Source organism: Alexandromys fortis, unplaced genomic scaffold, assembly GCF_014885135.2.
Source record: "Alexandromys fortis isolate MF-2015 unplaced genomic scaffold, M_Fortis_MF-2015_v1.1 scaffold_63, whole genome shotgun sequence".
NCBI classification, from domain to species: Eukaryota; Metazoa; Chordata; class Mammalia; order Rodentia; family Cricetidae; genus Alexandromys; species Alexandromys fortis.
The window spans coordinates 6,804,198-6,832,076 of NW_026067953.1; the positions used below are offsets into that span (position 1 = coordinate 6,804,198).

At 40.6% G+C, this 27,879-nt stretch overlaps 1 protein-coding gene across 2 annotated transcripts in view; it reads right to left on the minus strand.

The window, feature by feature from the left end:
• The window catches only part of Ppp4r3a (protein phosphatase 4 regulatory subunit 3A), a 42,048-nt gene extending 15,079 nt beyond the window's left edge, over positions 1–26,969 (minus strand). Inside the window, exons 1-7 of one of the 2 annotated variants that reach the window (XM_050151450.1) lie at positions 26,678–26,969; positions 12,234–12,289; positions 9,253–9,351; positions 6,861–7,478; positions 4,057–4,134; positions 3,831–3,947; positions 1,638–1,754 (exon numbers count right to left, since the gene is read on the minus strand). In XM_050151450.1, coding sequence (XP_050007407.1) covers positions 1,638–1,754; positions 3,831–3,947; positions 4,057–4,134; positions 6,861–7,478; positions 9,253–9,351; positions 12,234–12,289; positions 26,678–26,819 — 1,227 coding nt within the window. In that variant the 5' untranslated portion in view covers positions 26,820–26,969. Of the gene's footprint in view, positions 1–1,598; positions 1,755–3,830; positions 3,948–4,056; positions 4,135–6,860; positions 7,479–9,252; positions 9,352–12,233; positions 12,290–26,677 lie in introns of both variants that reach the window. The other variant, XM_050151449.1, reaches the window with a different exon arrangement.
• Between the last annotated feature and the right edge of the window lie 910 nt (positions 26,970–27,879).

A 27,879-nucleotide genomic window follows, 5' to 3' on the forward strand; every position in this document is an offset into this window, starting at 1 on the left:
AACCCCAACTCAAAGATCTGCCCATCTCTGTCTCCCCAAGTGCTGAGATTACAGGCATGTGCTACTACCTCTCTGGCCTTTTCCATTATCTTTAAACTTGTCTGATTAAAGGGGAAAAAAAAAATCACAAAGGTCATGTTTGGTGTTAAAACATGTTTTGCTTCTCTAATAATTCATCTAACATCTGCAGAAAGCTCACGGACTTTACCATTTATGGCTCCAGAATAAGAATACTTAGAATTTATAAAACTGATTTGCCTTCATTGCATTTACTTTTAGTTTGTTTTTTATTATCATTTTTTTGAAACGGTAGCAATTTTCCATTTGTGGACATAACAGAGTAAAGTGAGACTGGAGTGTACAGAACAGTAAGTATATTATGTAGATTCTTAATGTCAAAGAAAATCAAATTCTGATTTTTTCAAAGGACCTTTTAAGGTGGGTGTTCTTGGTTCAGAGGATAAATAAAAACTGAGGGATACAGTAAGCAAGCTCCTCCCACTTGCCTATATATGCAGTGGTTAAGACAGACAAGGACAAAGAAAATGCAGACACTATATGGAAATGATTGGCAAGTGAAATCCAGAAGCCTAATGCATGTTTATGGAATGTGAAGATGCACAGCCATGTCTGCTCACCCAGTGGTTACAGGGCCTACAAGAACAGCTTTTAGTTCTAATTACTCAAGATACTCTGGTTCTTGATAGTCAAGATAGGACTATTTCACAGAAGAAAAATGTGATTATGATTCAATAATTCATGGTACATTTTTGCATGTAGTCTAGCACTATAATTTTAAAAACAAACCACAAATATAGACATTACTAGGCATTCAACTTCATACTGATGGGATAGGTTTTTTAAAAGTAACAAAAGCTGTGGTTGATTTTCTAAGAAATACTGCAAGCTGAAATTCTACAACCTCCCTTCCCCCAAAGGAGACATAAATTTCTTCTGAAGGAATTCAAGATAGCTTAATTTATTCTTAAGCAAAAAATAGCTTCCAAAAATTTGGAAGGAGAAAAAAACAGAACCATTAGTTTAATAAATGAAGTAGAATAGCACAAACATCCAGAGCTTTGACATACATTATGTACCACAAAATTCAATCTACCCTACAAAGACAGTCTAAAATATTTTTAAAGGTAATTTACCTATCTTATTATCTGATTAAATACTACCATAGCTTATGAGTGTACAAGACAATAAGTTGTTTTTATTGCTAAAAAGAAACACTCCCCTAATACATTTCAGGGAGATGTATTTTACTTTACTTCTTTAGTCTTGATGATTCTGAGAATCCACCCCTAGTAGTGTGCTTTCCAATGAAAATTACTCACAGTTCCACATACAGAATATTCAATTGATTTAAGGGTTTAAATAAGACAATATAGCCAAGTCAGCTTCATAATTTAAAAAGTTGAGGTCAAATACAATAAATTTATAAATTAAGGCAGGAGTAAATTAAGGGGAAGAATGAGACATTTGACACTATGGCTACACTTCCCAAAGAGTAGTAGTTTAAATCTTAAAAATATATAACCCCAGCTATAGCCTCCTATGCATAAATACTTACTATTAGTGTAAATAATATTTACCTTGCTGGTTATTTTTTGCTCTGTTAACTTCTTACTTACATCATCATTCTGTTGTGCCTCCTGCATGACAAACTCTCGTACCATGGATGGATTATATTCAACCAAGTATGAGAATATATCAGTAGCAGCACTTCGCACCTGTGTATCATCCATGCCCTGCAAAGGAAAAGTACCATTCTCTCACAATCGTAAAAATATAAAACTTTATCAATGAAGTTACCTAAACCCTGACAAAAGAAATTGTCACAAAGCACTGCAACATAAAAGAAACATTTAAATGGTTGCTGGGGAGAGCTATTTTTTTTGGTGCAACTCCTTATCCACACTGACTTATATAAGCAATCCTAATTAAAAACGAAGGAAGGAAGGAAGGAAGGAAGGAAGGAAGGAAGGAAGGAAGGAAGGAAGGAAGGAAGGAAGCCATGAAAGCAAGATAGGGATGACAGCAGCTCAGTGGTGGTACACACCTTTAATTCCGGCACTCTGGAGGCAGAGGCAGGTGAGGCGGATCTGAGTTTGAGGCTTACCTGATCTACCCAGAGTTAGTTCCAAGACAGCCAGAGCTACACAGAGAAGAAGGAAAAAAAAAAAAAAGAAAAAGAAAAAGAAAAAAGGGATGATTTAGACAGGGGGATTCAGCAAGAGTGGGAAGAGATTATAAACAGGATTGGGGATAGTGTATTAAATTGTCAGAATTGTAATAAATCATCTAAGGGCTAGGAAGATTGCTCAATGGATAGAGCACCTGCAAAGAAAGCCTAAAAACCCGAGTTTAAATCTCAAGACCCCATGTAAAGTCAGGGATGATAGTGTCCAGGGTTGTAACCCCAGTACTTTTCTATGGCCAAGATGAGAGATGAAGACATGAGAATTCATGAAAGCACCTAACCTAGCCAGCATGTTGTATATAACACAAAGTAAGAGACTCTCTCTCAACCAGAATGGAAGGCAAGGATTGATGCCCACATAATGCAATGACCTCCACATGCACAGTGGCTTGTGTGACCATATGTATACATTCACACACAAACTTTATGGAAGAAGGGAACATACATATTAATGTGAAAGAACAAATCTTAGAGAAGTACCAGCTGACCTATTTCCCAGCCTCCTTAAGATATATATATATTTTGAGACAGGGTTTCTCTGTGTAATAGCTCTGGCTGACCTGGAACTCAGAGATCCATCCACCTCCCTTTGCCTCTCTAGTGCTGGGATTAATAAGCATATATAAAATAAAAATTATAATGGAATAGTAATACCATAATTATGTCAACATGCTAATATTATATATACATGTATGCATACACGTATGTATGTGTGTGTGTATGTGTGTGTGTATGTATGTATGTATGTATGTATGTATGTATTTAAAGATGGGAGAGACAGGGTTTCTCTTATATAATAGTCCTATATGATCTGGAACTAGCTTTTGTAGATCAAACTGGCCTCGAACTCACAGAAATCTGCCTGCCTCTGCCTCACAAGTGCTGAGATTAAAGGCCATGAGCCATCACCGCCCTACCGGATTTCTTTGATTAGTCCTGGGTGACATTTTTTAAATTAAAAAACAATAAAAGAAAAAGAAGTCAGGAATGCTTGGATTAAAGGCAAGAATCACTCTCAGTTATTTTAACATTACATTTGATAGGCTGAAAAGCTAATCATTAAAGATGTGATAAATTACTATATGTATGCATGTGTGGATGTATGACAAGGTCTAACATATTTCTCAATGGCCTGGGATTCTTCGTGGTTAGTCTCAAATTCATAGAAATTTCTCTGCCTCTACCTGAGATTAAAGGCATGTGCCATCACTGCATAGCTGCACAAATTATTTTAACCAAACAGTTTTGTTAATTAAACATGAGGAGGACTCTAATCTAATACTGGGCTCATATCACTTCTTTAGCTTTATGCTATACACAGCTAGTATTCAATATTGGTTACACACAAATATGCTACCTATTACATAAAGTCTGCTGTATTTATGTATGTAAGTAATAAAGAAAAAGAGGCCGTTAACGAGAGAGAGAGAGAGAGAGAGAGAGAGAGAGAGAGAGAGAGAGAGAATGAATGAATGAATGAATATGTGCAAATGTGCAAGTGGCTGCCTGGAAAGGGAGGACAGGGAAAAATGATTTGATTTCAGACAATAAAATTGTACAACATCACATCCAATTTTTGATATGGGCTCACATGGGTAGTTCAGAATAAGAGAAACAAACTTACAAGGATGACTTCTAAAGCTGGTAATATGCCCATGTTTGACAAAGTCTTGAAAAAAGCATCTCTGTTTTGGGGTTGTAGCGTTTGAGAAAATGCACAAAATTCTTTTAAAAAGTTAACCTGAAATCAGGAAAGAAGACAAGCATTAAAAGGCTAATCTCAAATTAGAAAAGTATTGAGTGTAAATGTTTGTTTTACTTCTCTGCCCTTCTATTATTTGATTTCTTACCAATTCTTGTCTTTTTTCCTCATCTGTTGCTTCATCTGTTAGTTGTGCAAACAAATCTGTCAGAAATTTTTCATCCTCCTATGAAATAAACGACACATTTAATTAGATTACGGATAAGATTGTATAAAATACAATTTCAGCATATCATAAACTAGTTTGACAAAATATGTCAAATTTCTTTTAAAAAAGAATAAAAATATATATGTACACACATGCGTGCATACACACAGACACACATGCACAGCCAAACACAGGGAGTATACACTTTTAGTCCCAGTACTAGGAAGGTGGAGGCAGGTGTATCTCCGTGAGTTCCAGGCCAGCCTGGTCTACATAGTAAGCGAGACCTTGTCTCAAAACAAAACAAAGACAAACTGAGACTTCTATCAGAAAGATTACCTTTGTGTTTTGACAAAACTCTTTTTCCAAACCCCACTTTAGAGCCAGGAAGTTAAGTGTTTCACACCCTGCAAGCCAGTGGTTTATCATACCCTACTGCTGCAGGTGAGCAGGCAGACAGTATGTAATCAAATACAGCTATGTTACAATGAAACTTAATAAACTCAAGCATACATGTCTGGCCTAGTGGCAAATGCTTAAAATCACGGCAATGGGGAGGCAAAAAGAGAGGGGTGGGGAGAGAGGCCCACATGGGCTGCAGTGAGATCCTGTCTCTAATGGTCAAACACACATACAATGTAGTCAGTGTTTGCCGTGCTCGGTTTACATGAGCTAATGATAGATATTAAAGTTCTATAACCTCTCTTCAAGTAAAGATAAAAATGACACATTCTTTGAGCTCCAAAGATATAGAAAATGGCCAGGTGGTAGTGGCCTTTAATTTCAGCACTTGGAAGGCAGAGGTAAGTGGATTTCTGTGAGTTCAATGTCAGTGGTCTACAGAGTGAGTTCCAGGGCAGCCAGGTAAACACAGAGAAACCCTGTCTTGAAACAACAACAAAAACCTTAGAAAATGAAAGAAATATCTATTATTTGAAGATACCCATTACAAACATATTCCTTAACACATTAAATTATTTTGAAATAATTATTTAACACAGTAATAATTAACACATTAATTTTGAAAAGGCCCCAAAGGATCTTTTTTCTTCTTCTGGTTTTCCAAGACAGGGTTTCTCTGTAGTTTTTGAGCCTGTCCTGGAACCAACTCTTGTAGACCAGGCTAGCCTCAACTTACAGAGATTCACCTGCCTCTGTCTCCTGAGTGCTGGGATTAAAGCTGTGTCGGCTGCCCCAAAGGATTCTATCACAGGATATTTATTTTTCTGGGTAAGTAACAAGCCATATAGATCCTCCCTGTTACCCATGAATTTTCTTCATTATAATTTGTCATCAAGATTTTTTGTTGTTGTTGCTTAACTATATTTTATGTGCACTGGGATAAAGATGTCAGATCCTGGGGAACGGAGCTACAGACAATTATGAGCTGCCATGTGGTTGCTGGGAATTGAACAGGTCCTCTGGAAGAGCATCTCTCCAGGCCCTCATCAAAATTTTTTTATATTATATTTTTATTTACCTAAAAATACATTTTCATCAAGATTTTGTTAATAATTTATTTGCTTAGGTAGGAGTACATTCAATACTACTCCAGCTAAATGTAAATTCATGCAGACTACAGTCTAAGTTTCTAAGAAATTACATTTATTTATGTATTAGAAATGAGGGGAGCAATGTGCCACAGAACACATATGAAGGCCAGAAAATAACTTTCTGGAAGTTAGTTCTCTCCTCCTAGCACTGAGTCATCTTGCTGTTCCTATGTAGTAAGTTTTATATTAACTATGATAGGTGTTTAGGAAACATTTTCTATACGACACAATTATAATGCTCATTATTTCTTCTAAAATGTAAAATAGGAATAAATAATACGATTCTGATGTTTTCTACTTTTTTCAAAACTAACAGCATCCAATTTCAACATACACCCCAGATTAGTATCACAGTATTTAACAGCATTACAGAGGAATTTTGTATGTGTACATGTAAAAGGGTGGTAGCGAAATTCTATCTATAGGGGAGAGAGAAAGTTTAGTGTTTAAGAGAGCTTACTGTGCAAGAACAGTTCAGATCCCAGTACCTAGACAACAAGCTAGGCATGGTCCTGTATACACCATCAGCAACCACTGAGTCGGGCTGGGAAACAAGGACACATAGCAACAGATAGGTCCAGAGAAGGTTCTGCCTCAAACGAATGAGGCAGCAAGTAACAGGACACCTAGTGCCCTCCACTGGCTTTCATGTACACTAACGTGTTTATACCTGAACACTTACGCAGATATACCACACAAAACAGAGAAAAATCTATTTCAGTTAGAATAGACTAAGGTTTTGTCAAATACTATGTAACATAGGTCACATTCAAATCAAGCATTAAGAGACATTTTTTTTAAAGGTCCTATATATGGTTTCACTTGATCTTCAGACACTTCATAGTATCCTATAGTATTAATATGATTCCTCAGATGGTAAATTCAAGTTTCCTATAACAACCTAGCAGCTATTAAGTAAGTAAAGCCCAAATATTCTCAACTACTTCAAAAACATACTTTTGGAAGGGACACATACAGATGTGGCCACAGGTACCTGATGTGGGTAATAGGCCCAATTGCCAGTTCTCTAGAAGAACAGCACATTCTTATTAGTATTAAAATATTTACCATCATATCACAAGATTAAGTTTAAATGTAAGGATGTAAAAGAAATTATTATTTTTGCGGCACCTTTTTAAAGTTGGGGGATGGATGGATAGGAGATAGGGAACTGAGAATGACCGAACTTACCTGTAACATACCAACAATTTCTACCTTGTTGAAAAAGATGAAAGAGTGAAGTGTTGATAACATGTTTTCTTCAAAGACTGAAGGGGTGGGGAGAACCATATCTTGTATATACTGAACTCTGTATGTCTGATGAATTTTTTGTTTCAGCTCAGGATCTGATATCGGAATCACTTCTTTAAACTTGGCTGTTTTTGTTAAAAATTCCCTATGTTTTCGTGGTTGTGATAAAGTTGGGTCATATTCCAAGCATCCAATGACGTCCATTATACATTCCTCAGAGAACATAACCTCAAAAAGAGCAGTTCGGTTCAAGAGGAAGATCCCTTTGATAATTTCATATAAGTGGTGCAGTCCTTCAATGTTTTCCAAATCTTCACACACATGAAAAAGCTCTAAAAGCTTTTTAATATAACCCTCATTTTCCAGTGCTAGTGCGAGTTTCTCACGACGGAGGGGGGAAGGTAAAGATGATGCCACAAGCTCTGCGATTTCCTCCAGTCGACTTAATTCACAAGATGGCAATTCTAAACCTGGTGAGGACATATCATCAAATCGCTCCTCTTCTGATTCATCTACCAGGTCCTGAGTGATGTCCACTGAAGGGTCCTTCCCTTGAACCTATAAAAAAAAAAAAGATTCTGTGGTAGCTGACAAAATTCAAACAGTAAATCTAAATAGCCTTAAATGAAAGAGACATTAACTCTTTTCTCAAACCTGAAACAACTGTCTACTATGCTGTAACTCTCCAAATGACATTTTCATGTTTATGCAAACTAATCTAAAGTTGAAGAACTTAGTAAAAGCTATCCTCAAGTACAAGTGTCAGGTACAACTTCACTTCAAGACCTACAAGACAGAGGACCAAATACATCAGACAGTCTTCTGTCCATGGCCATCTTTTCTAAGCAGGAAAACTCCACATTAACATTCTAGGGCCATATATTGACTAGTACCAAGCTCATCAATATTTAAGTAAAATTCAAATGAATATCAAATATAATAATGCCATGGTCATAAAGAATACACATAATTCTAAGACAAAAAGAAAAAACATCTAATGTCAATTGATCCCAAAGGCAAACTAGCTTTGGACCAAAGTGGATTCAATGGTCTGTTGTAAATGCTGAGTAATAGTCCTGGTGTGGGACAATTCTATATTCTGTCAATTATATTTTAAATAAACACTGATTGGCCGGTAACCAGGCAGAAAGTAGGCGGGAAAACCAGACAGGAAGTAGAGGTGGGGCAATGAGAATAGGAATATTCTGAGAAGAAGGAAGCTCTTTCTGCAGTACTGTCCAGACACCGAAGAAGCAGGACGTGACCTACCCTGCTGAAAAAGGTACCGAGCCATGTGGCTAACATACATAAGAATAATGGGTTAATATAAGTTATAAGAGCTAATATGAAGCCTGAACTAATGGGCCAATCAGTTTATTATTAATATAGTCCTCTGACTTCTTTGGGGCATAACAACTGTGGGAACCAGGCAGAACTGGGGAGGACAGAAACCCCAACAAGCAAGACCCACGTGTTACAAGCCCTATAATTAAGAAAAGTTAATTAGGACAAAGTGCATCAACATAATGGAGTTTTACTCAGTTATAAAAAATGTCATTTGCAGGAAAACGAATGGAAATAGACATCATTAGGTTAAATAGACTAGGGTACGCGTCTTCTTACACACAGATTAGAATTAAACAAGACATGAAAGTAGAATAAGGTCTTTATTTATTTATCTATGTATCCCCCCCCCCTTTTTGAGACAGAGTTTCTCTGTATAGCCCTGCCTGCCTCTGCCTTCCAGAGAGCTGGGATTAAAAGTATGTGCCATCATGTCATGTAGGACTGTTCTTCTTGTAGCTGTTCCCACCTCAGTTGACAACTCTATGCTTCCTTTTGCTCAGGCCAAAACCAGAGTCATGAGTCGCCCTTGGCTCCCCCCTTGCCTTCTGCCCCATGTCTGATCATCTGTAGACTGTGCTGTCTCTGCCCCCACAATCCACTGATCCTAGCTTGCCTCTCGCTGCCTAGCATCTCTCAAGTGGGTAAACTCCCCTTTGTCCCACAGTTTGTCCTCAGCACAGGAGCTGCTATGGTTTGGATAAGTGTATCCTGGAAGGAGAAGATCTTAAGGGGGAACCAAGAGTTAGGTGACAGAAAAGAAAGAGAACTACATGCTTTCATAGAGAGAATCTTGACTTAAAACATGACAAAAGCGAAACTACTTGAAGAAAAAGGGAACCAGGGGAGGAAAGACGAGGAAAGTAAAGGGGGTATGAACAATGATAACAATGTTATTTGTATTTAAGTATCATTATGAAACCCATTATTTTTGTATGCTGAGTGAAAAATTATTAAGAGTGTGTTGTTTCTCTATTCTTAAAATTACCTGACATATTTTCTCCCAAATTTCATCACATCCAGCTTTTTCTTGAAAGCTAAGGGCCAAGTCATAATTTTCTGCTTCAGACCACACAATCAGAGTGTCCTTTGGGTTAAAAAAAAAAAGTTTGAATGACTACATGTGTTATCACAAACTCTTTAAGATATAGCAAATGAATAAAGCAACAAGGCAACAGGAATTGAGAACATCATTTTTAACATTTCCAACACTTCCTACTGGTAATTATTAGAGCTTTGTTATACTTTATTCTGCCAAATCAACATAAATGAAACTATGTTTTAAAAAAAAAGAAGTTTGGACAATATATGAAAAACACTGTAAAAGGCATACATAATACTTATATTCTAAAAGGAAAATACAAACCATTGCACCAAGACCATCTTCACACATTACAATTTTTAAAAAGGCTTATATGTTTTGGTGTTTTCTTTGCATGTATGCAACACCTACGGAGGTCAGAAGAGGGCTTTGGATTCCCTGGAGCTGGAGTTATAGACAGATGGTTTTGAGTAGCCATATAGAAGCTGGGATTCAAATCCAGGTCCCTTGGAAGAGTAGCCAGCATTCTTAGCTGAGCTTTCTTTCCAGCTGCCACTGTATTTTATAGTATCATTAAAATGCCCACCAAAGGAGTCACAAAATGGATCAATAAATAAAATCCATTCCTTCCCTCAGTTGGCAACAACTGTTCTTTACTTGTGCTTATTTAGCCTCTGAAATTACTGGCTTGAATAAGCCAGGCATGAATGAGCCATACCTCTAATCAATACTTAGGGGCCTTGAGTTTGAAGCTAGCTTGAGTGGTTTTAGCTGCTAGGCTCAACCTGAAGGAGCACTAAATGTGGGTTCATAAGGATACACCAAACAGCAGTCCTGACAGAGCACCAGAAAGGAGCACTGACTAGTTTCTGGAACTAAGCTGGAATTCCTGTCTTACCCGTGGAGCAAGAGTCTACCAGATACACTTCCATATAGAAAGGCTTGAGTAATGGGCTCCCTCTCCCTAGCCTCTGGGAGGTCTTCCTCATAAGCCCAGCCTCTCCTGTGGCCTGGATGCAGAGAGAGTTCCCGGCCCCCATTACCATAGCCTGGACTAAAAAGTTCTATATTCTGGGCCAGCCTCTAACCAGAGGCTGAGCTCTCCCCAGGGATCCATGGAGCTACCCTAAACTCTAAAAGCCCTGAAGGTTTAGATCCAGAAGGACCGGATTCGAGTGAGTGCTGGTGCTGGGTAATTTCTGCCTCCTGCATGTAGTTGTTCCAACCTGCTGGAGGGAGGGATTTGCAAGTCTCACTAAACCCACAGTTCTTAACATGTCCCCACATCCTTCTCATGTTCCTCAGGAACATTTCTACAAGTTTCCAGTCTAAAAGTGGGACTGGGGCTAATGGATGTTTTTCCTTCGATGGTTGCTGCCCCCTGAACTCTCCAAAGCACCCACCTGCACTCCCCAACATGTTGCATTATAAAAATTCATGTTGTTTTACGTTTGAAGCAGGAATGTACCTGCCTAGGCTTGCCTGCCTCAGTCCTGAGTACTGCATTACAGGTATGTAACACCAGCATATTTGTTCTATGCCCCACAGCAGTTATATTTGCCTGTTTTGTTTTTCTTTGGCAAGGCCTCAGACTTTATAGCTAAGGCTTCTGATCCTTTTATCTTCTACCCTGCAAGTGTTGAGATCACAAACAAACATGCACTACCACACCCAGCCCCTACCAATACCAACTTCCTTCTAGCTTTATTTTAATACTCAAGGATATAAATTTTTTATACTTGTACTTTCAGGGCAATAAAGAGATTTCTTTATTTCAATGGCTTTGTGGAGCACATTTTATTTGTGTATGCAAAACACTTCATTCTTTCTGCAGAAGCATCTCTGATAGGACAGAAAGGAACTTCAACCACTTGGCCGAGTTAGTAGTTGATTATTACAGCAATGGTCACTTTTTCCTTCTGGTAAAACTGCTACTTTAATTTTAGAGAAACATGTGTTGCTAGAATATCTGAAATATGAACTCAGATTAAGACAGCTTCTTTAATTTTTGATTTAAAATTGTGGCTGAGGACTGGGGAGATAGAACAAGTGAACTGATTCCTGAAGAACCCAGTTCAGATCTCAGCAACCATGTCAGGCATCTCATAAACTCCTGTAACTCCAAGGAATCCAACACTTTCTTCTGGCTCTGCAGGTACCTGCATACTTGCAACATGCAAACACACACTCAAATACACATAAATAAAATAGTGGCTGACAATACAGTTAAGTGAGTATATGTTTGTCAGCCTGTAAGAGGCCTGGAATTCATTACCATCAAACAAACAAACAATAAAAACAACAACAACCCAAAACAAAAAAACAAGGCTGGAGAAATGACTCAAGTGGATAAGCACTTGTTGCTCTTGCAGAGGACCCGGATTCAGTTCCCAGCACACATGGGTGCTAACAACCACTCCTAACTCCAGTTCAGGGGGATTGATATCCTCTTCTGACTGACACCCAACTCCTGAGGACACCAGTAATGCATGTGGTACACAGACATATATACAGGTAAAATCCTTGTATACACATAAATTAAAAAAAAAAACAAACAAACCACCAAACCCTTTTAACCATATACAGACTGGTAGAGCTCTTATTTTAAAATTAGACTGGGGATGCAAAAATGGCTCAGGATGTAAATATGGCTGCCATCAAGCTTGACAACCCAAGTGTGAGGCCCAGAATCCACACTGCGGAGAGAATCAACTCTCTCAAATTGTTCTCTGACCTCCATGGGCAGGCTGACCCCCCCCCCCATGTAATAAAATATTTTCCAGGAATCAGACTGGCGAAATGTTATAACCTGTTCTGATTTTCTTAGTGTAAAAAAAAAAAAAATCAATGGTAAATTTATTTAATCACCAAGCTAAAAAAATAATGCATAATGCACAACAGCTTTACTTTTTGTTTTTTTTTTTTACCTGTTGTTTCTGATATGCAGTGTTAGGATTTATCTTGGACTCTAGAAGAAGAGAACCTATAAAACAGGAAAAAAACTATTATTGCAAAACAGAAAAATTAGATATTCTTCATATACATATGCTTATTTTCTCAGTTGCATGTACACCATCAGTTAAGGAACAAAATGTAATTTGGGGCTGGCCAGATGATGGCTCAGCAGGTAAATGTGTTCTCTCCAAGAGCCTGACAACTTGACTTTGGTCCAGGAACCCACTGTGGAAAGGAACCTATCTTGAAGGCTATCCTCTGACTTCTACATGCTCACCTTGGCAATACAGTTACTTCACATATACAAACAAAACAATGAGAGCAACAAAAACTGCAAATATAACTTGCAGCTTGAGAAACACACCGTTTTGAGTGATTTATTTTTGGTGGTAGAAGAGGTCAGTCCAAGTCTCAAACGTGCTGGGAAGTACAGAGCTATACCCTCCTAGCCAAATAGACTTTTTGGTTGGTTGATTTGTTTTTATAAGACAGACAAGATAATACGAAGAGTGAAGACTGGGAAGCAATAACAATCCAACAATTTGGGCTGCTCTGATACACCTTTAATCCCAGCACTCAGGAGGTAATGGTAGGAGGCCAGCATGGTCTATAGAGTGAATTCTCGAACAGTCAGGGCCACACAGAGAAACCCTGTCTGAAAACCCACCCCCTCAACTTACCGCCCCAAAAACCCAAACTAACAATTTACAGAGAGCATAAGGCAGCAAAAACAGCAGTGTGATGCCAGATATTAATTTCTAAAATTATATTAATTGTAAATTTTATGGAACCATGTTAATGTGGCACATGTATATAATACATAACAAGCAAACCACTTTCATCTAACTAAAAATATTTTGATAAACAAGTAACAAATGTGCATATTTACATAGCACAATGGTATGTCAATAAAAATAAATAACATGTATTGATGTCAATAAGGTTAACAGATATTTCTGTCCCATTATTTTGTTTGGAGTCTCTGAAATCCTCAGATAATCTGGGGTTAATAATGTTTGATATGGTGTTAATAATTTGATATGGGTTAATAATGTTTGATATAGAATACTTTAAAATAAGCAAATAAGGCTCTCAATACAATGTGACAAGTGTCAAGACAAAAAATGGTTGTCACCTTCAGAAGCCTCAATTTTCTTCTATTTCCCATCTTTCCTGTTTTTCTGTTGTTTTAAGACAGTGTTCTCACTATGTAACACAAGCAGACATCAAAATTATGATTCTCTAGGCTGGAGAGATGGCTCAGAGGTTAAGAACAATGGCTGCTCTTCCAGAGGTCCCAAGTTCAATTCCCACCAACCACATGGTGGCTCACAACCATCTAGATTTGATGCCCTCTTCTGGTGTACAGGCATATATGCCTGCTGAACACTGTATACATAATTTAAAAAATGAAGTCAAGCAGTGTCTTTAAAAAAATAATGATTCTCCTACCTTAGTCTCTTGATCAGCTCAGACTATAAGCTTGTGTCATTACGTTCATCCACTATTTCTATCTCCTCTGTTCTTTCCACATTTTAAAAATAAAATTCTTCCTATCCACTCATCAACCAGGCCTAGTTTATCTGGAGACAGAATATCTAAAAAGTTTTGGATTGAGAAAAAAATGGTGCCTGCAGCTGTTCTCTTTTGTACTTTCCTCCTTCATATTACACTTTACAGTTGCTTCACACATACAAAATAGTGATGAAACTGACAAAAAGTCAAGGTTTACTATTTCTAAATTCACTTTGTTCTTGCATTAAATGTACTTAGTAAGTGTATGATCAACCATTCACTACTTGATCAGAGTGCTAAATGATACTCCATTTAAAACCTCTTATCCTTTCAGAATTTAAGTAACTAAACGTGTGTGTGTGCGTGTGTGTGTGTGTGTGTGTGTGTGTGTGTGTGAGAGAGAGAGAGAGAGAGAGAGAGAGAGAGAGAGAGAGAGAGGATTCTACCCATAACCACCAAATCCTATTTCTTTAGTTTTCTTTCCTTGTATCCTCCCTAACTGGCTTACTGAGGTTCAGATAAGAATCATCACAATTTAGGGGGAAAAAAAGTTTCAACCACCTTTCTTTTCCCCCAACTTTTGTAAAATTAATCATAAAAAAATCACAAACTACTGAAAATTTTCAGATTTTTATTTTACTGATTAAGACCTATGTTAGTAATACAACACAAGAAAACTGCAGGCAAATTAACAGAATGTTTAGAACATCCAAACATGGTGAAGTCAGAGGGAGAGGACACAGCTTAGTGGTACTGTGCATTCTCAGCATGTACAAGCCTGAGTTCAACTCCTAAGACCCTGCCAAGTCAACCATCTTTGTATTTTTCCAATTTGTTTACCAGAATAAAAACTGCATTCTATTATTTTCCACTAAAATAATGTTCAGGCCATGCAATTAAAGGTTGAATTTATTCTTTAAAAGATTAATGAAGGCATATATATATAATTATACTTAAAATGGTTTTTATGGGAAAATACAGGGGAGCTAGAGAGATGGCTCAGCAGATTATAGTATGTCTTGCTTTTCCAAAGGACCTGAGTTCAAATCCCATGACCCACCTCAAGCAGCTCACAACCACCTGCAATTCCAGTTCCAGGCCTCTGCCAGTACCTGCACTCATGTGTACATATAATCCCCACATACATATTAAAAATAAATCTTAAGGAGCTGGAGAGATGGCTCAGCGGTTAAGAGCACTGCCTGCTGTTCTAGAGGTCCTGAGTTTAATTCCCAGCAACCACATGGTGGCTCACAACCATCTGTAGTAAGATCTGAGGCCCTCTTCTGGCCTGCAGAACACTGTATACATAATGAATAAAATTATTAAAAAAAATAAATCTAAAAAAAAAACACAAGATAAAACAAAAGACAATCCAATTCTGGGAAAAAAAAAGCCTAAAAACAAGCAAATAAACAAAAGCACAACAACCTGGGTATTTTTTGGCTGTGGGACAATGGTCTTATATCCCCTAAAGATTTGTTACTTGTATTTTAATAAAACGCTGATTGGCCAGTAGCCATGCAGGAAGTATAGGCGGGGCAACAAGAACAGGCGAATGCTGAGAAGAGGAAAGGCAGTCAGCAGTCATCATCCAGACACAGTAATGTCACAGAACCAGGACAACAGAAAGGGGGGAAATTGCTCATTTTCACCTCCATCCCCAAAAACCTGGGTAAAGTAAGTACATTTAAAACAGTGGTTCTCAACCTGTGGGTCACAACCTCTATCTCCAAAAATATTTAATTATGATCCATTCGATTCATAACAGCAACAAAATTATAGTTATGAGGTAGCAATGGAAGTAACTTTATGGTTTGTGGTAAGAACTGTATTAAAGGGTCATAGCATTAAGAAAGTTGAAAACCACTGATTTAAACTGGTATTTGAGATGTTGGGGAAGCACCTTTCTTGAAATCTAGTTCTCTCATGTACCTTGGCTTTATCTAAGACATCACTTTAGAAGTCCAGTTCTGGGTCCTGTTGAAGGTATGGGTGACCCAGCCCCGGTGTTGGAGTAGGGGGCATCCCCATTACCCATCTGACATGTAGTGGCATGGGTGGAGGAATGATGCTCCCCCCCCTTGGGGTCATGGAAGTGGGAGGGCTGTCACTTGTACCTCACCTGAGCATGCTAATGCAGGAGAACTAGCCTCACCCCTTGCTGATTGCTACAAGGGGTGAATGGGGGGCGGGCACATGCCAGTGCTGAAGAGCTCACCCTGGTGGGGAGGACAGAGGAGAACTGACTGCCTGACCAACCCTGCACTGCCCAGGCCCAGAACCAGGGTTACGACTTGGCCCGCCCCAATATCCACCCCATCTATGATCTGCTGGAGCATTTGAAGGTGCCTGACCCACAGATCTTCATAACACAGGGCAACAACAGGATATCCAAGAAGAATCCCAGTAAGGGCCCAGTATCATTAGTGTAGTAGAAACCAGAGGCTCTTACAAACCACAAACCCAGAGAAAGTAGACAACAATGAGGACACTAAGAGAGACTTACATAGATCTGATCTACATAAGAAGTAGAAAAAGACAAGATCTCCTGAGTAAATTGGGAGCATGGGGACCTTGGGGGAGGGAAGAGGCATGGAGGGGAGCAGAGAAAAATGTAGAGCTCAATAAATATCAATGAAAAAAAAAAAAAAGACCAGAAGCCTCTAACCATGACTTACTGTGTTATGTGCCACACTGAGCTTACATGATGAGATTTTGAATCTTTTCCTTTTTTGTCTTAAATTTTGTTTTAATTTTGGGGAGTTTGCAGGGGCAAAGGGCAGATGCAAAGGAATGGGAAAATGAATGGGATCAAGATGTACAATGTGAAAGACATATAAAATAAATAAAGTTCAAAAAAAAAAGAAAAGAACTCCAGCTTTGATCTCTAATGCCTTATTCCCCAGTTAGTACATAGGTTGAAACTTGGAAAACAGTTCTACAATGTTGAGGTTAACTAATATAACTAAAAACAAACAAACAAACAAACAAAAAAACAACAAACCCAATAAATTATTTTGGCCCTGCACTTATAGTTTATTTATGCCAGTCTATCTAACTGTCTGTGTCTGCCATCTAACAGAACTTATATAACTTATGAACACTTGTCCAGCCTACTGAATCTCAGCACTCAGGAGGCAGAAGCAGGTGGTTCTACAAAGTTTCAGGACTGCTACAGCTACACAGGGAAACCCTGTCTCAAAAGATCTTAAAAAGAACAAACAGGCTCCGATTATGCAATGTTAATATCAGTTAGCTACAGACCCCAAATAGTAATTCTATCACAATGTACAGTATAGATCCTGACATAAGAGTTCAATTTTATGTGGGAGGCATTTACCACCCCAACAAGAGAAAAAAAAAAAAAAGTATGATCCTGAGACTGGAGAGATGGCTCAGTGTTTAAGATAGCTGACACTCCTAAAGAAGATCAGGGTTGAGTTCTCAGTACCTATATGGCAACTAACAACCATCTGGAATTCACAGTTCCAGTGGATCTGACACCCTCCTCTGGCTTCCACAGGCACCAGGCATGCATGTGGCACACTTAAGTCCATGTTGGCAAAACATCCATACATATAAAATAATAATAAAACATAAAAATAATAAAAATAACTAGTATGATCCTTAGCAGGAGACTCCAGTATCATTAATGAAAACATGTTTCTGATGGGAGTAACTTAGTAACAACTGCAGTAAAATTTTAGGACAATCCTTCCCTATTCCAACTCATGAAAAAAACACATCTAGGGCTAGGCATGGTAGTACACATCTTTAATCACAGTATTTGGGAGGCAGAGGCAAATAGATTTCTGGCCTACAAAGTGAGTTCCAGGACAGGCAGAGCTACACAAAAACATAGGCCCTATCTCAAAAATTGAAAAGAAAACAATCTAACCATTATTTTGTTAATGTGTAATATCAAACATCATTATTTTTAAGTGAATAAATAAGTCTCAGTTTTAGTTTCCAATATGGTAAACATTAATGGATAAAACCCAAATAATTTGTGTGGGATATCCAAAGCAAGAACAATGACATTCTAATTAAAATCTTCAGAAATGCCACCAAAAGGGAATACAGAGTGGAATATTGTGCTACTTTTATGAGAGTTTGGTAGAACCTAACACTGATAAACAAAATATACCAATATACCAATAACGGATAACCAACAGATCGTCATGGTTCCTCCTATAAAGTAAACAGGGTTTTCTTGTGATTTGTTGTCACACACAACTTCGATGGGTTGGGGCTAAGGGTGTGGGTTGCTAGTGTTACTCAGGAAAGTGTCATAGAAAGTCTCAGAACTCTAATGGGCACATACAATTAAAGGTTTTTTTTCCCCCTTAAGGTCCATCAAGCTCCAAGCATGACAAATGTGAGCTCGAGTAGATCCCTGGGACCTACATAATGGAAAAACTGAATTGACTCCTATGGGTTACCCAATCTCTTCCTGAGCCCGTGTGAACATGCATAGACATACAATAAATAAAATGCAAACCCATTTTTTTTTTTTAAATATAGGAAAAACGGGCAGAGATAGTGCAAAACCAAATAAGGATAAGGGTAAGAGTTAAAACTGGCTCTAGAGTTCACGGTTTTAACCATTGTGTTTTATACTGTTTCTTCAGTGCTGTTTTCCCCACTTTTGTTCAGTGTTTTTATAGCAGGGATTTGATAGTAAAATCCAAGAAAATCTTTAGACTCCAGTGTAGTGACAACAGGCTACTTGAGGCTAAGGCAGAAGAGGCAAAATCAAGGTCTATATGAGCCAGGTGAGAGAAACTCGTTTCAAAATAGAAAGTAAAAAGAATGGTGGAGAGATGGCTCAGCAGTTAAGAACATGCACTATGCCTCAGAGGACCAGAGTTAGATTCCCAGCAAATTTCCTGTACTTCTAGCTCCAGGGGATCTGATTCTTCTGACATTAGAATTCACTTGCACAGATCCACACACATACACATAATTAAAATCTTGAGCAAAAAAGGTTGTTGTTGTGTAGCTCAACAATCAGTGATTGTACAAGGCCCCAAGTTCAGTTCCTAATACCTCAAAAAACCAGTATTGAATAAAGAAAACAAACAACTCCTCCCCCGGTTTCTTGTTTAGAGAGAGAGAGAGTGAGAGAGAGAGACAGAGAGAGAGAGAGAGAGAGAGAGAGAGAGAGAGAGAGAGAGAGAGAGAGAGAGAGAGAGAAGCTATCCAAAGAATCAAAACATTAAAACTTACGGTTAGAAAAAACAATGCAAGCCAGCCAGTGGTGGCACATGCCTTTAATCCCAGTACTTGAGAGGCAGAGATAAGCGAATCTTTGTGAGTTCGAGGCCAGCCTGGTCTACAAGAGCTAGTTCTAGGACAGATTCCAAAACTACTGAGAAACCCTGTCTGGAAAACCCAAAAATAAATAATAAAATAAAAAACCCAACCAACCAACCAACCAAACAAAACCAATGCTATGGGCATTCACTAAAAATTTATATGAAGGGCCTAACCCCAATATCTAGCATAAAATCAGCACTTAGTAACTTGGATTTTTAACTGACAACCATTTGTTAACAGGAAATGGAGCTTTGGCAATGATGATACAGGTCTACATTACAAGCATAAGGTTCATGATACTGCTTAGTCAACATTCCATGCAAATTGCCATCACTTCTAAACTTCTAGTACATATTCTTAGCTGGAAAACTTTACATGAACCTCATATCCCTTCATGACAGAAGCTGAGTTAGCATGAAGAGTTCTTGGGCTAGGGATGTAGCTTAGTAGAAAAGAACCTGCCGGTGCACAGGGCAGGAATGGGCTCAAACGTGGTGCTGGAGGTTGGGAAAGCTGAAAACCTGAGAGTTCTTGAACTGCTCTATTTTCAGCACCAATCAATCCTGAGTTTGGTCCTGGTTTTAGTGCCAAAAACAAATACTAAAAGACAGTTCCACCTTATTGTTAAGTCTGGAGCATAGCCCCAGCCCCTGGCATCCATCCCAGCCCCCTGGACTGGGAGTTGCATTGGTCTGGACTCCAAATCCCAGCATGCCAGGGTATTTAAGTGAGCTCCCAAAGGAGGAACATGTGGTTCCGGGTTTGCATGTGCTCCCCTCTTTCTTGTCTCCCCGCCTTGCACTCGGCCACCCGAGAGCACTGTATTTAATAAAACAATGGAACTACATTAAAGGACCACAGCATTAGGATGGTTGAGAACCACTGCTCTAGGCGATCCAAGTTTGGTTCCCAGTATCTACTCTAGGTATTGCCAGTAACTCCAGTTCCAGAGAATCCAACACCGCTGTCTAGCCTCCATGAGCACCACACTCATTAGTACAACCCTTCTCCTCATAATTAAAAGTAAAAACAAAATCTTAAAGGCATAGTACTTAGGTCTGCCCTATAACACTCAGATCCCTTCAACTATAATGGTCCTCAAACTTGCGTAAGTTATCACATTCAGATATTAAGGTTTTGATTAATCCACTGTTAGTCTTCTACAAAGCTGTTGTACTCAAACTTCAAAATGTACTTTTAAGTGTACTTTCATGACTGACGTTGAGCTATGGATAACTAAATACACCTCATACTGTAGGCAAGATGCTATACTAATACCAAGAGTATTAGTATAGGAGAACAGCCATGCTTCCCTTCACTAGATCAAAAATGAAAACAAAAAAACCCAAGAAAAACCCTTCCTACCCAAATGTCTCTTTTTCAAATCATAGGGCAGGTAGAGACAGACTATACAACCAATATAGAACTATACAAAATTTCATTAGGCTGAGCCTAATTTAAACCTCAGTAGTCAGTGAGCAGTGCTACCCTGAATATGTCTGTCTCCTTTCCTTCATGCCTCAATCAACAAAATCCAATCTGTTTAATTTTTACACAAGTAACTCAGATAATAGATAACATTATTTTTAAATGTAAAAATACTTTACAACACTTAAAAAGTAGGGCTGGTGAGATGGGCTATGCTTGTTGCCAAGTCTAATATCCTGAGTTCAGTAGGAACCCTTCTGATCTCCACATGTGCAAGCATACACATTACCCTCACCTCATACACATATATAATACCAACAACTTTAAGTAGAAACCAAACAGAAGAACCCTATTTTTGAAACCAGGAAGTCCAGATAATTAAGCAGCTGAGGGAGGAGAATCAATCACTTGAGTTCAGAGATAAAGGGAAAAACATATTTGGTGAGGTGGAAGGGGTTGAGACAGTTCTTAGTAAAGGCCAAGAAAGCCTCAAACTGAGCCATTCTCTTGCCTCAGGTTCCTAGGTACTGGGATTACAGGGTGCACCACCATGCCCACTCAAAACACTGTTCTTGATGCTGTCCAGGAAACCTTAAGTAAAGAACAAGGGTTTGACTTTATAAGCTCAGTGTAGAACACTTGTCTGGCATGTAGCAAGGCAGTCATCCTTTGTATGAGGAAATGCCAACATCCACTTTATCAATTCTAAAACTGGCTAGGCTGACATTAGCCTTCAGCAAGTTAAGAGGGAAACAAAGTGCAACATTAAATCATGGCCGGAACACAGAACATCACACAAGACCTACTATAAAACTGAGAGGAAAGTGACATTTTTTACTAAAGAAAAGGGTATTTAGGGGCTGGAGAGATGGCATGGCAGTTAAAAGCACTTACTGCTTTCCCCAGAGGACCTGAGTTCAATTCCTAGCCCCGTTACAACCACTTGTAACTCCAGTTCCAGGGGATCTGATGCTCTCTTCCAATGTTTTCTGGCATCAAAAAACACATGCAGATGGTGCATATACATACATAAAAACAGAACATAAATCTAATTTTAAAAAAGGGGTGTGTCTGCCAGCAGACGCCTACGGAGTAAGAATAAAATCCAGGAAATGGGCAAAATAGCTAGCTTTGTAACACATTCCTCCCCTCTACAGCAAGGAAAAGTGGACTACAGATCTGCCAAGCACTCCAGAGGTGGGAAATGTATTTACCTAGACAGATTTGCTTGAAACACAGAGGCCACAAATACTGAGATTCAGAAACTGTCTTAGAAAACCATGTGTGGGGGACTGAATTCACCCTGCCCCCACCCAAACTGGCTCATGTTTGAATACTTGAGTCACCAGTAAGTGGAACTGTTTTAAAAGTAGTAAAAAAAAAAAGTATTAAGAGGCGTGGTATGTCATTGAGGGCAGGCTTTGAAATTTCAAAAGACATACCATTCCCAGTGTGTTTGCTGCCTCCTGCTTGTGGATTAACATGTGAACGCTCAAGCTGCTATACCAGCCACCTGTCACCACGCCTTCACTCTGCCACCATAGAAACAACCTCTGGAATCATAAGCCCAGGACCCTTTCTAGGTTGTTTTGGTCATCGGAGTTTTATCACAGCAATTTAAAAATAATTAAGGCAGACTCTGTGACAATGAACAAGGAAATTAACACAATACCAAGTTTACTTCAGGGTGAGCAATAAGGCTCACAGGGTAAAGGTACTTAGCTAATAGTAGCCTGACAACCTGAGTTTTATCACCTGTGCCCACAAAGTAGAAGGAGAGAACCTGCTTCCCACACCACTGTGCAGATGGGCTGGCAGATGGAGGGACAGACAAACAGAAAAGAAAAAAAAATTCAGGGGTCAGGATGCAGCTCAGAGGTAATTCACTTGCCTAGCAGGTACAGTCCGGGGTTCAAACCCGTTATTGGTGACTGCTTTTTCGTTCCGGCCGCCCAGACCTGAATAATCACACAGAAACTATGTTAATTGCAACACTGTTTGGCCTATTAGCTCAAGTGTCTTATTAACTAACTCTTACATCTTAAATTAACCTATCTCCATTAATCTGTTTACCACCTACTGGCAAGGTTCCAACATCTCTCTCCTTTGGCAGCTACAAGGTGTCTCCCTGACTCAGCCTATTGTCTCTATATCTCTGTTCTGATTTCCCGCCTGGCTTTACTCTGCTAAGCCATTGGCCCGAACAGCTTTATTCATCAACCAATGAAAGTAACACATATACAGAAAGACTTCCCACATCACAAACCATTGTATTTCAAAAATTTAGAAAACAAGTATCTTATGTTTCATCAGTTTTATAATTATTTTTGTTTTTGAGACAGAGCACTGCTATTCATTATTTAGAACAGGATGAACCAAAATCATTATGTAGCCCTAGTACCTGAATTACACATATATGCTAAATTCTCAAAAAATAATCCAAAAAACTTATATTCATGGAAAAAAGAATGTTACCATATAACAATGTTTTTGAAGGATTCTTTCAGGGTGTTGGGGGGACAGCGACAGAGTAACACTTTTTTTTTTTTTTTTTTTTTTTTTTTTTTTTTTTTTTTTTTTTTTTTTTTTTTTTTTTTTTTTTTTTTTTTTTTTTTTTTTTTTTTTGAGACAGGGTTTCTCTGTAGCTTTGGAGCCTGTCCTGGAACTATCTTGTAGACCAGGCTGGTCTCGAACTCAGAGATCCGCTGGCCTCTGCCTCCCGAGTGCTGGGATTAAAGGCGTGCGCCACCACTGCCTGGCTTTGGATTTTTAAACATTCAGGGCTACACAGTAGGTAGGATCCTATCTCAATCAATCAATAAAATGAAACTACCTTGGGGCTGAGCCCAAGGCTCAATTGCTGCTTGTCTAGCACTCATGGAGCCCAAGTTTCATCTCCAGCACCCCAGCATGAGGAAATGGAGGCATGTTCAGAAATAGAAGGTGGGGCTGGAGAGATGGCTCAGTGATTAAGAGCACACTGACTGCTCTTCCGAAGGTCCTGAGTTCAATTCCCAGCAACCACATGGTGGCTCACAACCATCTGTAATGGGGTCTGGTGCCCTCTTCTGGCCTGCAAGCATATGCAGGCAGAACACTGGATACATATATAAAAAAAAGGTCATCCTCACTACATAGCAAATTCAAGTCCAGCCCAGGATACATGAAATTTTGCCTATAACAAAATTAAAGTATCTGCAGAGTAAACTCGAATTTTGTTTCCTTTGAAATAATTCTTGAGGCCAAGAATAAAATAGCACACAAACAGCCCATAACATAGGCACAAAAAATTATATTCAACATAAGTAGCAATAAGTGCTTTAAGCTGCAGGCTAAATTTCTCACTAAAATACAGACCACCATCCTAGGCTGAATTTGCACCAACTTACAATTATTACCTCAGACTCTAAATTATCTATAAAACACAGCTAATTATAGAACCCACATTTGAGAACGGTTCTAAGAATTATTTTTGTAAATACAAGTGAATTGCCTAAAGAGGTCCTGGCACATAGGAGGTACTCAATATTCTCTATTTCTTCTTCTTTTTTTAAAAAAATATTTATTTATTTGTTATGTATACAATATTCTGTCTGTGTGTATGCCTGCAGGCCAGAAGAGGGCACCAGACCTCATTCCAGATGGTTGTGAGCCACCATGTGGTTGCTGGGAATTGAACTCAGGACCTTTGGAAGAGCAGGTAATGCTCTTAACCTCTGAGCCATCTCTCCAGCCCCAATATTCTCTATTTCTAATCTTGCTTGGAATTTATCAATAGGGGGAAAAAAGCTTTAGTAATAAAACCAGAGACTTCATCACTAGTAACCCACAATTTTTCTAAGTCCATTTTTTTCTTTGTTGTTTAGTGAAAAAGTTTTACTAAGTAGGCCCTGAACTTGAGCTCCTCCTGCCTTGCTTCCTGAGTGGTGGAATTAGGAATATGGTACCACACCCATCTTAAATCTATTCTTTGGAATTAGCTTTCCCTCTTAACATGAATTTACAAGGCGAATCAGTGATTTTTGTTTAGCTCTTTTCCCACTTGGGTAAAAATAAAAATTTTACCTGTTCTAGTTAAGTTAGAACGTCAAAAGTCCAAACGGAAAAAAAGGGTTTAGAGGCTATTTCCTGAGTGATAAAAATATAAAAGGGCATAAAAACACCAGACCTTTACAAAATCTTGTTAGAAGAGATTCTTCAAGAAGTGTGGCATTAAGCTTATACTTTCAAAAGGTCTTTGTAAACTAGTTGACTGTGGTGTAGCTCACTGCTAGTAATCCCAACAGGGGGATCTGAGGCAGGAGAGGCAGACAGAGAGAATGGCTCTAAATCAAAACAAAGAGGTTGGATAAGGAAGTAGATTTACAATCCCAGCACTTGGGAAAGTAGAGATTGAAGGACCAGGACATCCAGATTTATTTATTTATTTATCTATTTATTTATTTGGTTTTTCGAGACAAGGTTTCTCTGTAGCTTTGGAGCCTGTTTTGGAACTAGCTCTTGTAGACCAGGCTGGCCTCGAACTCACAGAGATCCGCCTGCCTCTGCCTCCCGAGAGCTGAGATTAAAGGTGTGTGCCACCACCGCCTGGCTGGGGGAGAAGTATTTTTAAAACTTGAGTTTTCCCTCCTGCTTTCTCTTAGGTCTATTGAAACAGTCTTCAGGGTTCAAAGACCAAGTTGTTCAAAATAACTGCTTTATGTTTTTTCTCTTGTTTTGACAGGGTTTCTCTGTGTAGCCTTGGCTGTCCTAGAACTTGCTCTGTAGGCCAGACTGGCCTCAAATTAAGAGATTCGCCTGCCTCTGCCACCCAAGTGCTGGGATTTAAGGTGTGTGCCACAACCACCCGGCTCGGCTTCTCATTTTAAATTACTAGTTTCTTCAGGGTTTGCCCTTTTCTTTTGTCTACATTCTGTGAATTTCACTTAATGAAAGAAAATATACATGTTGGGCAAAACTTTTAAAGTTGTTTCTTTGAAGAATAAATATAGTTACCTTGTTGCATTAATCGGACGGAACAGGCACTTTAGTATGTTTGTAGTTGTTTCGTATCTAATTTATTACAAATTTATTTCAAAGATTTGTGGGGTTTGATTTTTTTTTTCCCCCGAGAGTTTTAGAGCCTGACCTGGAACTAGCTCTTGTAGACCAGGCTGGCCTCGAACTCACTGAAATACACCTGCCTTTGCCTCTGGCAGTCAAAATTTTTGTAGTCAAAAATCTGGAAGTCGCTGGGTGGTGGTGGTGCATGCCTTTAATCCCAGCACTCGGGAGGCAGAGGCAGGCAGATCTCTGTGAGTTCGAGGCCAGCCTGGTCTACAAGAGCTAGTTCTGGGACGGGCACCAACGCTACAGAGAAACCCTGTCTCAAAAAACAAAACAAAACAAAAAAAACCCCACTTCTCTCCACCTGTTAGTTGAACCAAATGAGGACCATACCCTTAAGCAATCAGAAAATCTTGCAATAAAATGTTCCAAAGGTCCACGAGTTCCCACAGTAGAATCACAAAGTCTCCCTTTCTTGGCCAGGCGTGCCGGCGCACTTTAATCGTAGCACTCGGGAGGCAGAGGCAGGCGGATCTCTGAGTTCGAGGTCAGCCTGGTCTACAGTGCCAGTTCAAGAACAGCCAGAGCTAAACAGAAGGAGAAAAAAAACCTGCCTCCAAAACACAAAACGGCAACAATAATAAACCCTTCCCTTTTCTGTGAAAAAGACGACCAACGGCGGAGAAATCAAAGGGATCCTCGCAAGGCGAAGCAGCAATTTCTCTGTCTAGTAGAGTTGCCAGATTTACAAACCAGAAAGATGTAGTCGGGGGGGAACGTTCACAAATAAAACAGCAGCTCAGAACTTTCTCCAAAAGTGTGCAACAGCTACCAACTTCAAGAGCCCCGAGCAAAGTCTCCCGTCGCTCAACTACTGCGGGTCGGAGTCGCCCCGCGCCTTTCTCAAGGTCACGCCGGTTCCCAGGTCCCCGACCTTTCCCCACCGAAAAGGCGGCCGAACGCACCGCGCCCCTCTCGGCTCGAACTCTCAGCCCCGCAAGGTTCCGGGGTTAGGGAAACACCCCGAATGCTCTCCGCCGGGCCTGGGGCCCCGTGCGGCGGCGTTCCCGCCCAGACTCCCCCGGACCCGGCGCGCTTCACCTACCGTCGCTCTCGGCCCTGACGAGCAGGGACATGCCCTTCAGCCGCTCCACGTAGCCGGAGGACACATGGCCAGTGCCCCGGTCGTCCCACTGCCGGTCCTCGTTGAGCGTGTAGACCTTCACCCGCCGCCGGGTGTCGGTCATCGTGGCGGCCGGGGACCCCGCCCGAGTGGCCCGGGGACTGTGTCCAGGAAAGGCGGGCGGCCGCAAACGGGAAACTCCGGGCCCTCAGTGCCGCCGCTGGCCGCCGCGGAGCTGCGCCGCCGCTCGCATGGCCCGCTCCCGGGTCCGAGCCCAGGGCCGCCGCCTTCGCTCGCCGCCCCGCTCGCTCCTCGGCGCTATTGTCCAGGCCGGGTGAGCGCGGCCGCCCGGCAGCCCCGACGGGGACGCGCAGCGCTGAGCTGCCTACCGGCCCGCCGTTCACACAAGGGGCAGCTCGGTTCACAGCTCTGCTCCCGCCTCCGCCATGACCTCCGCAGAGCCGCTTCCCGCGCCGCCGCCGCCTCCTCAGGCCGCCGCCGCCATGTTTTCCTCCCTTGTACCTGGCCCTGCCGCCGCCGCCGCCGGAGCCTCCGCTCCGCTCCTCCCGCTTAAAGCATCCGAAGCGGATGAGCTAGCGCTGCCGCGGAGACTCCGAACGTCCCGGGCGACCTGAAAACCCCTAGGTCTTCTTAGAAGCCGCCTTCTCTACCCCACCGCCTCTTCCGTCTTCCTCACAGAGCCAAAGCCGCCGCCATCTTGACTCGCCCCTCAAAAGCGGCGCGCGGGGCCACCTAGGCAGCGGCGGCAGGGGCGGCCCGCAGGCCCCACCACTTAAAGAGACAGGCCCCGAGCCAGCAGCCTCGCTGCGGCGGAGGCCTCGCGCCGAGGCGGACCCGGAGCCGCGGGGGTGGCGGAGCGGAGGAGGCGGGACGCGAGTCGCGCCGGTGTCGGACCGGGACTCCCTCGCGCAGCCCAGCACGTAGTGTCGTGCGGGCGCGGGCTGCGTGTGCGTCCGTCGCACCCTGAGTTCGTCATCAGCCCTGTTGTGGGCAGGGAAGGGGTGTGGAGTCGCTTGGCGGCCTAAGAACCAGTCTGGGTTTTGGACTCTGATCCCGTAGCTTACCCTTCTCCTTGTGTGCTTTCTCCCGCCGCTTCCCCGGAGGGCCTTTGGGGTCGGCCCCAGAGCACGGGCTTCTGGCCTCTTTCCTTGGTTTGAAATGAG